Below are 11,926 nucleotides of genomic sequence, written 5' to 3' on the forward strand. Positions count from 1 at the left end.
GTGAATCGACTCGAGAGGCCTGCGTATGTGTTTGCAACCGAGTTTGTTGTTGATGAAAAGTCGTGGTACTATGACATCAAGAATTTCCTCAAAGGCCAGGAGTATCCTGAAGGAGCGTCAAAGAATGACAAGAAGACCCTGAGAAGGCTAGCTGGAAGCTTTTATTTGAATCAGGATGATGTGTTGTACAAGAGGAACTTTGACATGGTTCTGCTCAGATGCGTGGATAGACACGAAGCAGACATGTTGATGCAAGAAGTGCACGAGGGTTCGTTCGGTACCCATGCTGGTGGTCATGCAATGTCCAAGAAGTTGTTGAGAGCCGGTTATTACTGGATGACTATGGAATCCGATTGTTTCAAGTACGCTCGGAAGTGCCATAAATGTCAGATCTATGCTGATAAGGTGCATGTACCACCAAGCCCTCTGAATGTCATGAATTCGCCTTGGCCGTTCGCAATGTATGGTATTGATATGATTGGGAAGATTGAACCTACTGCTTCTAATGGACATCGCTTCATCCTGGTTGCGATTGACTACTTCACCAAGTGGGTGGAAGCAACTTCCTATGCTAATGTTACCAAGCAAGTGGTTGCCCGATTCATCAAGAAGGAGATTATCTGTCGTTATGGGGTTCCCGAGAGGATCATTATTGACAATGGTTCGAATCTCAATAACAAGATGATGAAGGAGCTTTGTAGAGATTTTAAGATCGAACATCACAATTCTTCTCCTTACATACCAAAGATGAATGGTGCTGTAGAGGCGTCAAACAAGAACATTAAGAAGATTGTGCAGAAGATGGTCGTGACGTACAAGGATTGGCATGAGATGTTGCCTTTCGCTTTGCATGGGTACCGTACTTCAGTACGTACGTCGACTGGGGCAACCCCTTACTCCCTTGTGTATGGTATGGAGGCAGTCCTACCTGTTGAAGTGGAGATTCCCTCTCTGAGAGTCCTGTTGGATGTCAAGCTAGACGAAGCTGAGTGGATTCGAACAAGGTTTAATGAGTTAAGCCTTATCGAGGAGAGGCGGTTAGCAGCTGTGTGCCATGGGCAATTGTATCAGAGAAGGATGAAGAAAGCCTTTGATCAGAAAGTGCATCCTCGAAGCTATCAGACAAGTGATTTGGTTTTGAAGATGATCGTTCCTCCCGGTACAGATAATAGGGGCAAATGGACTCCGAATTACGAAGGTCCATATGTTGTTAAAAAGGTTTTCTCTGGTGGAGCCTTGATGCTTACAACTATGGATGGTGAAGATTTTCCGTCCTCTGTGAACTCAGATGTAGTCAAAAAATACTTCGCATAAATTGACCCGCTGAACGAAAAGAATAAAAGAGTCCAGGCAAAAAAGGGCATCCCGGCGAACCAGAAAAAAAAAGGAAAAAGGTTCGGGCAAAAGTTAGAGATAAAGAATAAAAAGAATATGTACACCCGGTAAGTCGGAAACCCGCAAGGGCGGCTTAGGCAAAAATGGGTATCCCGGTGGATTGAAAACCTGAAAAGACGATCCAGGCAAGAGAGGGATTAAAGCGAAGACTACAATCTGAGTTATCTGTACTTTATCGCACTTCATCGTCTACCATCTCAAAGGATATGACCAGTCCAATCATTCTTCTCAGAAGGCAAGGAATTTGGGGGAATTGAGGATCTGTGAGTCATAACAGGAGTGGAAAATAGTGGATGCCGCATTCACATTGCCATTAGGATAGATTTTTTCCTTTTGTGCGCAATTACCTCTTCCTAGGAATTGCTTCCTGATGTACTTAGCCTTTTCAGGCCCATTTCAATCAATAAAAGTCGTTATTCAGTTAAATTGCTCTCTTGTTTTTATTTTACTATTTTGTTTGCAAAAACGTCCGAATTTTTGATAAACATTGCATATGAAAAATATGAAGGCTAGACAATAACGTGTAGAAAGATGAAACATTTGAAAATCATTTTGAATGTTGAGTACACTTGGGTGTATCTTGTCCATACCATCCCCTGGGGCATGTATGTCTTGCTGTTTTGCAGGTCACTATCTTTGATTGCTGGCTGAAGCACATAAGCCGCGGTTTGTTCAGAGATGTTTCAACACTGTCCAGTAGTGTGAGAGGTTGGGTCGTCCAAAGCAAGTTCAGAACTTGTCTCCTCAACAGTTTCAAGATCAGTGTTGCCCCGACAGTCAGGTTTGAAGTTGATTGCAATCCCCAGCAAGGTTGAGGATGTTTTCCAACCAGGTCTGCAAGTGGCAGTTTTCCCCAGCAGGTCTAAGGATTGTTAGTTCCCCAGCGAGCCTGAAGGTTACTATTTCCCCAACAAAGGTATCTGTGGATAGTTTGTTCCTCAGCAGCCAGGTCTGAAGTGCTGTAATCCCCAGCAAGGTTGAGTGGCAGTTCCCCCAGTGGAGGTGGAATTGTTTGTTTATTTCCCCAGCGGAATCCCCAAGCGGATCGGGTTCAGTAGAGGTCATCCCCAGTGAGGATCATCTGTTCCCCCCAGTAGCAGTGTTATTCCTCAACTTGATTGAGAGGCGGTTGTTTTGCTCAACAGTTGACTCCCCAGTTGAGTTGGTTTCTCTGTCGTTCCCAGAGTGTCAGATCAGCAAGTATCCGCAGCAGATTTGTTGTGACTCCCCACAGAGTTGGAGAATCTAATCAGAATTGTGTGCTCAGCGAAGCGATCATTTACTCCCCAGCAGGAGTTTTCATCATTTTGCATCTTGCATGTAGTAATCATTGCATCCTCAAATCGCGTAGCATTTCCATTCGGTATGGAGCATTACGCTATAAAAACTCAAACATATGCATACATGTGTTACAACAGATTGGATGGTATCCCCAGCAGAGACGGATCATATTTCAACATCTGTATGGCATATTTACAGCAGTTGTTCCTGAAAGCATTCAGGACTGATAATCCCCAGAGAGATTTATTTCCTCACCCGTCTGTGAAAGGAAAGCGTGACTCCCCAGCGTGGTCCCCGACAAGTGACTGGCCTTGTCTTGACACGTGTAGATGTCATCCTTGTGATACCGGTAAGTGTCATGTTAATACCCAAATGTCTGGTCGTCCTTTTTGATGTCGGTAAGCATCATCTTTCGATGTCGGTAAACATCGAGTTTCATCCCAGTCATCCGTTGATGTCTGATTGTGTATCTTTTTCCCAGTCATCGGTAAATGTCTGGTTGTGTTTGTTTTTCCCAGTCATCAGCAAATGTTTGGTCGTCCTTTTTGATGTCGATAAACATCATCTTTTGATGTCGGTAAACATCGAGTTTTTTCAGTCATCGGTAAATGCCTGGTTATGAAGTGTTTTCTTTATCAAATCCCCAGTAGATTCGTCGGTAAACGTCTTGTCTAGTTCCAGTTGTAAATATCTTTTTTCCTCCCCAGTTGGAGTTTTCATCGGTAAATGGCCTCGCTTTCTTCGATATCGGTAAATATCGAATGCCCAGCTTAGTTGCCATCGGTAAATGGCCTTGATTTCTGTAACATCTATTTCCCAGCTGCCATCGGTATATGGCATCCTGACTTTGATATCGGTAAATATCAAATGTTGTTTTGAAGCTACCATCGGTAAATGGTCTCGCTTCCTTCGATATCGGTAAATATCGAGTGCCCAGTTTAGCCGCCATCGATAAATGGCCCCGCTATCTGTGATCCGTTCCCCAGCCGCCATCGGTAAATGGCATCGCTGACTTTGATATCGGTAAATATCAAAGGTTGTTTTGAAGCCCCCATCGGTAAATGGTCTCGCTTCCTTCTAGTATCGAATTCCCAGTAGCCGCCATCGGTAAATGGCCTCGCTTTCTTAGCTTTACCCCCTGCAGAGTGCAAATTCCAGGTTCTTTTGGTATTCAATCCCTGTTTACCTTAAAGGTCTGATAGTCGTTGCTCTCATCCGTTCAGGTTCTCAGTTGATTGAATAGTGGTAGCTGTAGCACCTCAAATTTGCACCCCCCATTTGTACATTCATTTCATCTTTAGGTCATTGACATTACACTAACATCACATTAACATTACCTTGTCATTGCATATCATGTTGCATCTCATCAGTCAAGACTGGTATCAAGAGGATTCATCTGTGCAAGAGACCAAGCATTTCCATGAGATGAAGGCCCTATGTTTGTTCTAGAGAGTTTGTGTGAATCAAGGATCATTTTGAAGCAACTTGACCAAAGGCTAGAGGCTCAAAAGTCATCAGTACATGTCCAAGTCATCTGAGGCCCATAAAAGTCAACTGAAAGTCAACTGAGGGCTAGGAGGTGGATAAATGGTTTGAGACACTTCATTCATGTCCCAAAGAGGTTCATTCATCATGACAAGTGTCTACATTGAAGATTTTGAAGCCAGATCAAAAGTTTCCAAAAATGGAAAATGACCTGTAATTTCAAGTTTCCAAAAATGGCAAGTTTTTGGACCAACTTCAACTCAACTTTCCAACATCAAATAAGCTTCAAATGAAATTTTGTCCAACATGAAAGTTTAAGATCTTTCTCTCCCATTTCCAAAAAGTCCAAGATCATGAATTTATGATGAATGGTTAAGGAGTTATGATCAAATCATTGCAAAGTGTGCTTGAAACTTCAAAATGCCATATCTTTTGCACCAAAACTCCAATTTGAGTGCCTCTTCTTGCATTGTTCTCCTCATGACTCATATTTTCCAAATCATTCATTACATGACATGAAATTCATTCACACAATCATTTGCTCATGCATGTTATTTTTGAAGGGAAATTGCCAAAATCAAAATTGGTTGATCACATGAACATAATTCCATTTCCAATGTGTGCATGGGCTGATTTTGAGTGAGTTTGGGCTTTGTTGTGCACTGTTCACGTGGGTTTTTCATGCATGAGGTGAAAATGGCAATTGGTGCATACACCTTATATCTTCCTAATCTCCATTAACCTTGGCTTAGTGATAATTTCAGATTGATTAGGAGGACATATATAAGGTTAATTGTAACTGTATTGGAGAGAGGACAAGCTTTCAGATCTAGAAATCCATTTCCATTCTCATTTTTCTCTTCATTTTGATTTCTCAAATTCCACGCATAAACACCATTTTTCTTGGTGGATTGTTGATCCTGGTGAAGTTTAGAGCAAGAATCAACTGTTATTTTGTCCAATTCGTGCCAGAACCATACACACCACAAGCTTGAAGATGGAGATGAATTTTGAAGATTGAGCTCGTTTGAGTTGGTTTTAGCTGCAAAACTTCACATCAAGCTTGATTGGATGTTTGAGGCTTGATTGTGCATTTTTCTCATTTTCCATTTCTGTTTTACACACATGTTTGCATGGTGTGACAATGTGTGTCACACAATTTGATGATTAACTTGTGCAATTTCATTTCCATATCAAATGACCTCTGTTGATTCTGATTTTTTGTATGATGATTTTATTGGATGTGTTGAATGCTAATAAATTTTTCCAGAATTATTTGAATCATTTCTGTTTTGATTTGGAATTTTCATTCTCAATGTCCAAATGTATGCCTTGAATTTGCCTTTGACTTCTCTTGCACATGAAATGGATTTGCTTGATGATTTGGACTTGGTCCTTTTTAGGACATGTTAATATGTGTTTGAAGTTGCATTGTGTTGAATATTAGCTCCTGTTTTGAATTTTTCCTTCACCTTTGACCCTAGTCTTTGACCTAGTGGTTTGGACTTACATGTGAGCTTTGAATTTCAGGTTCAAGCATCCAATTTCCATGGTTGATGTTGCTTCATCATTTGAATGTTGATATTTGCTATTGATTGCTAACATTTGTTTGTTTTGTAGGCTTTGATGATAGCTCACTTGAGTTGTTTGGCTTATATGTTGTATATTGGGATTGTCTGTTTGTTGCTAACTGTTGTTTGTTTGTCTGAACACTATACTGATTGTTTGGTTGTTTGCACAGGTACTTTAGTAGCTTTAACTCATTACTTGAGTTGTGTTGCTTTGCTTGTGGTTGGCATACCCCTTAGGTATTTTCCTTGATCTCCATGTAGTCTGGAACCTGTCATGTTATTTTGGCAGGCACCTGTCTGAAGCCCTCCTTAAGAGGCCATGTTCTTGTTTGTTTAATTTTGTGCCAAGCAGGTTAAGTCCTCTTAAGAGGCAATTGGCAGATAGAAGGGATGTGCAATCCATCCCCTTCTATTCAGTTGAGTCATTCATATTGCTCACACTATATGTTGATGCACTTGAATAAACATCCCAAGATCTTGTATAGTCAGTCATGTGGAGTAGAGTTCCCCATTCTGGACTCCCACACTTTCATTGTTTCAAGCTCTCCCAGGCCAGGGATAAGAGCTGTGAGGTCTTATCCTCACTTCCCATTTCATCTGCTTCACCCTAACTATCAATGTTAGGGTTAAGAGCTAAGAACACCCCTTTCTAGTTGGCTTGTTTGTCGAGGTTGATATGACCCCTTGACTAAAGCCCAGCCTTGTATGAGCCATTTGTTTGCACATAGTGTATGTGCTTGCTCTCTGGTGCTTGTGTGTGCTTGTTTAATTGTTTAGGCTAGCTTGCTCCCTGTGCAAGTTAGGATTAGAGACCTTAACATAGGGATCGTATGCATGACAACTTCTAGGCTCGAGTCGTAGTCTCCCTAGTAGTCTGTTAGCTCCCTAGTCTCTGGTTAGGATAGAAGTTCCTTCCCTGTTAAGGGGAACTACGTCGCCCTGATCCTCATACTAGATGAGGTACGTAGGTAGGAGATGAGCTGATCTCTCCGGGCGCCCTTTTTCTTTTTTAACCCTCTTGTGTGTGTGGAGTCTGACGTAAGTCCAGCGATTGGCAGTCGGTTTCCTATGTGAGTTTTGGTTTGGAGTCTGACGTAAGTCCAGCGATTGGCAGTTGGTTTCCTATTTGTGGTTGTGTGTTTGGAGTCTGATGTAAGTCCAGCGATTGGCATTCAGTTTCCTGTCCGTGTTTCTTTGTTTGGAGTCTGACGTAAGTCCAGCGATTGGCAGTCGGTTTCCTGTGTGTGTTTTGGTTTGGAGTCTGACGTAAGTCCAGCGATTGGCAGTCGGTTTCCTGTTTGTGTTTTATTTGGCGTGTGTTAGCCGAGCTACGAGTGCTCTAATTCTTTCTCTGGTTAGAGAAGATACGTATGCATAGGATGCGACATCCTAGCGAGCATGTTTCCCCTGTCCCCGAACTACGTCGACTCTGATGTTTGTGTCTGACAAACTACGTAGGCCCAGGATGCGACATCCTGCCGAGTCCGCTTCCGTCTTCTTTCATCTGTGTTCTACTCCAGTGTTGTGTGTAGTGTTTGAGCAGTTATCTAGCAACCTTTCTTCTATTCTTTCTGAGCGTGGATCCCGTCGAGTACGACGGATGCGTAGGGGTGCTAATACCTTCCCTTCGCATAACCGACTCCCGATCCTATCAATCTCTGGTGGCAAGACCATTTCCTTTCCAGGTTTACTTCGAGCGTTTCCTTTCCCTCCTTTGGGATAAATAACGCACGGTGGCGGCTCTGTGTTTCTTTTTCCCGCTGGTTTTTCGTGTAATGCGACACCTAGTCATTGGATTCTTTCCTTTGTAGTTAGGAGAGATTATGTAGCATCTTCTCTTCTACGGAGATGTTGCCTCGTTTTCCAACACCCTCCATTTTGGCTTCTTGTGCCCCTTCTGATTGACGGACTCTATCCATTTCTCTTGTGGAACATCAGTTGGAGGAATGAATGTCTTTGGGCGGAGATGTTGAAATTGTCTTTTGTACTCTTCGTTCCGTCGAGGTGCTCTATCCATTTCTCTTGTGGAACATGAATTGTGGGACAATAGGTTTTTCCTCCTTCACGACCTTGCTGTCGGCCTCCAGTCTTTCGGCGGTTTACTCGTCGAATACCGTGATGCACTTCGAGCATAATAGAGCTCTTGATCCCTTCTCCTGGAAGTCAGACAAGCTTTTTCCAGGCTAGGGATAGGCCGACTCAGGCCTCCTTTGGTCCTCGGCTCCGAAACCTTCAGTAGTTTTGACCATCATTACTTCAAATGGTTCAGCTAACGAGTCTGCTTTGAGAACCTCAATGAGACCATCAGTAGTCTCCACCATCATGCATTCTAGAGGCTCATCATATAACGCTTCTTCCACCTTCAAAGGGTCAGAATCCAACTGCATTTTTGGCCTTTCGCCAAACTAGAGCCTTCCTTCTTTCAGAGTTTTCTACAGCAAATCCCTGAAAAGAACACAATGGTGAGTTTTGTGACCAAGGAAATTATGAAATTTACAAAATCCCCTTTTCTCTTTCTGTTCTAGGGGAGGATCTTTTAAACCCTGAGGGACGATAATTTGTCCATCTTTTACCAATAGATCAAAGATCTCGTTGCATTTAGACACGTCGAACGTATACGTCTTAGCGGCGTATTTATCTGTTCTTTCTAGTTCGACCGGGTTTTTCCCATTCGATGGTTTCAAAACCTTGCACGCATATAGAGGTCCGGGCTTAAGTTTTGCCACGTTAACCTCACTCGTGTAGACTATATCTTCATCGTCGGAAGAACTTCCTTCGACTGCGATGTAGGACACTTTTTTTTTATGATATCGACTTGCCTTAGACTTTTCGGCTTTCAAGCGTTCGATACGACGAACCCTATCGGCCAACTGTGCCATATTCCTAAGATACTGGGTATCCAGCTTCTTCCTTATAAAATAATCTAGACACCTAGCCTCCATTTGGACTAGTTCGTGTTCAAGGACTTGAGTAAAGCATCGTGCGTTCAATAGTCTAAACCTGTTCAGGTACTGATCAATTGACTCAGCGACCTTTCTCTTAACGCTACCTAGTTCCTTAAGGTTAATCTTTGATTGTCCCATGTAAAATTGTTCATGGAAAAACTGTTCCAACTGTGTCCATATTTGGATCAACTGTGGAGGTAGCGTTGTGAACCAGGTAAACACATTTTTCGTGAGAGAACTTGGGAAGTATTTTAACTTCAAGTCCTCGTTGTTTGCTATGTCACCAGCCTCGGTTTGGTACCTCGCCACATGTTCGATGGTGGATTCTTCAGTATCCCCCGCGAACTTAGTAAATTTAGGGACTTTCCATCCCCTTGGCATTTCTGTCTGTAAGACAAAATCTGGTAGAGGCGAGGAGTATGTCGGTCGTTGGAGGCAAGAACTGACTCTGTTTCACACTATGATCCGTTCAACGATAGCCTCTAGGTTTTGTTCCCCTATGGTTGCGTCGTGTCGAACTTGTTGAACCACATGGTCGGGATCATGGTTATGGTTAACCAGTACCACGGGGGGCCTTCGTGCCACCCTTGGGATGTGTTCAAACTCCTGATATTCTTGTTCGACAGTATCGTCTGTCATCTCTTCTTGTCGAACCGAAGTCTCTGGTCGAGGATGAGGCGTGGGATTTTGACGCACTTGAGCCCTTGGAGCTCCCAAAAAGTCCTAAATCCTGGGCATTTGGGTCGCCAATTGTTGATAACTCTGCGTCGAATCCTGGATCAAAGGCCTTAAAATAGTACCCATTTGCTAAGTTAGCATGTGTACCATTTCATGGTTACTTTCATCCATTTACTGTCTCATAACGACAACGGAGCTTGACATAAATGTTGGGACTGATTGAGATGTTAATCCGAACCCTGAGGGTCAACCAAATGGGGTTGCCAAAGGTCCAAACCCCTGATAAAGAGGGAATGACGATGACGAGGTATCGCTGTAACTCGAACTGAGGTTATGCATGTTTGCCATAAACTCCGTCGGCATTCCCTATGTTTTGTGTATGGGAGCCGTGTAACTGGGCATATGTTGCCCCATAGTTCCCATGGTTGTCAGTGTCGGAATTTATGGCTGACACAGCATCAGAATTGGTCCTACAAACGTTGTTGAAACCGTCGACGCCATACTAGAGTCGGTGTCAGCGGCCTGGGGCGTCGTTGTGTCTCCCGTCGAAGACGTTTCTTCGTGGGGTCTAGGAGATGTCATTTTTTCACTTTGCAATTTCATACAACTTAACATTGTCGAGGTCCCACCAGGTGTGCCAATTGTTGTTTTGCGCAACAATTTCTAGCCCTCTATAACACCTCAAAATTTGCCCTCCTCTCTTGGGACTAGCTAGCATATTGCATTGCATTTCTTAGGTCATTAGGCATTGCATCTTTGCATATCATGTGGCTACATTGAGCAAGTCATCCTCCTAAGTCTAGATCAGAAGATAAAGAGGTTAAGATGCAAGCTAGGGTTTCATTGGATTGATCATTAACCATCTGAGGATGTGTGATTCAAATTAGGGTTTCTTGGTTCTCAAGGAGATTGAGCATTATCTTGGTTGAAATGGTACATCATCATCATCATGGTCTTGTCATCATCCAAGAGATTCCTTATGCTTGATCAGATACCTTGGGATTAGGGTTTTGACCTCTGGTCAACCCTAATCATCTGCATTGTGCCAATCAGGGCTTGTCAAGGAGATGGGGTCTATATTGAGATGGGATATCATCATATGATTATATTGAGCTTATGGAAGCTAGGGTTTCATCATTGAGCCATTTCATCAGGAGTTTGAAGCTCAAGATCATCTATGCATGGCCAATTCATCTATCAGTCAGAAAAAGTCAACCAAAGGTCAACTGGTGGATTTGGAGGTGGGAGAGGGTTAGAGACACTTCATTCATGTCCAAACAAGTTTCATTTGACATTTCAAACATCAAGAATGAAGAAAATAAAGTCAGATGGAAACTTTCCAAAAATAGAAAGTGACTTGTAATTCAAAATTGCCAAAAATGGAAAGGTTTTCACCTTAAAGTTACATGTCCAAAAATGATTCAAATGAAATTTTGTCCAACATGAAAGTTGTAGATCTTGCTCTCACCTTTCCAAAAAGTCCAAGAACATGGATTTCTCATTTATGGTTGGCAAGTTATGGATTGATCATTGTCAAAAAAAGTTGAATTTCAAAGGTGCATAACTTTTGATTCACAAGGCCAAATGGAGTGAGACTTTTTTGAGCAAATTTCTTTTGATGTCCCCTATCCAAAACAAGCATTACATGTCATTGAAACTCATCACATAAAAAGTCCATTTTTCAAGTGAACCTATTTTGAAATTTGGAGGGAAAAAGGTGATTTTGAGAATTAAGCATTGTTTTCACATAATTCCACTCACATTTGCTTCTAAATATCATTTCCAAGTGATCCAAGGCATTACAAACCTGCAGTGGTACTGTTACATTGAATTGCACTTGAGGCCAAAATGCTAAAATGCACCAAAACTTGATTTTCACTAATCACTTGCATTAGCACTAAATAGGATTAGAAACATGATTAAGCCATGCTATATATTGCTAATCCTAACTGTTTTTCAGATTAACATTCATTCATCTCAGATCTAGATCCAAAATAGCAAATTCTCTCAATTTTTCTTCTTGATTTTTTCTGCAAATTTTCCAAAGAGCTTGTGCTGTTCTTCATTGTTTCATCATCTACAATCATTGTTGAACCTTCTGCAAGCAAGGATTCATCCACATTCGAGCAAATCGAGGACTGTAGCAAGAAGCTCCATCAATGGCATTTGGAAATTGGAGCAAAATTCAAGGCAATTGAGCTGAAGTCTTTCATTCATTCATCAACCTAAACATCAGTGATCGTCTGTTTTTGCCTTTGGAGACTTGAAACTCACGATTTCACATCTGCATCTTCATAAAGGTCAGATCTCGAATCCTATAATTCTTGAAATATTGATGTGCTTTCTATAGATCGTGCCATGCTGAGCGTACTGAACTTTGTAGAATTGAATTTCATCAAGTATTGAGTGAGATATTGTGGATTTAAGTTTGATGTTCAAATCTTCTTTTGATCGATCCGAGCTTGTTAGTGAAAGTTAGGGTTAATTGATGTCATATTCGTGTTGTGCATTGTGAGACCTTTCCAATGATATGCGTTTTGTTGATTTTGGTGGACATTTGTTCTTGACGCA

At 42.0% G+C, this 11,926-nt stretch overlaps 1 protein-coding gene across 1 annotated transcript; it reads right to left on the minus strand.

The window, feature by feature from the left end:
* Positions 1–8,102: 8,102 nt before the first annotated feature.
* Positions 8,103–9,058, minus strand: LOC127130974 (uncharacterized). Its single transcript, XM_051059923.1, has 2 exons — positions 8,306–9,058; positions 8,103–8,177 (listed from the first exon to the last, which is right to left on the minus strand). Exons 1-2 carry the CDS (start codon positions 9,056–9,058, stop codon positions 8,103–8,105), a joined length of 828 nt encoding a protein of 275 aa, XP_050915880.1.
* Between the last annotated feature and the right edge of the window lie 2,868 nt (positions 9,059–11,926).

This window comes from Lathyrus oleraceus, chromosome 3 (assembly GCF_024323335.1).
Source record: "Lathyrus oleraceus cultivar Zhongwan6 chromosome 3, CAAS_Psat_ZW6_1.0, whole genome shotgun sequence".
In the NCBI taxonomy this organism is placed as follows: domain Eukaryota; kingdom Viridiplantae; phylum Streptophyta; class Magnoliopsida; order Fabales; family Fabaceae; genus Lathyrus; species Lathyrus oleraceus.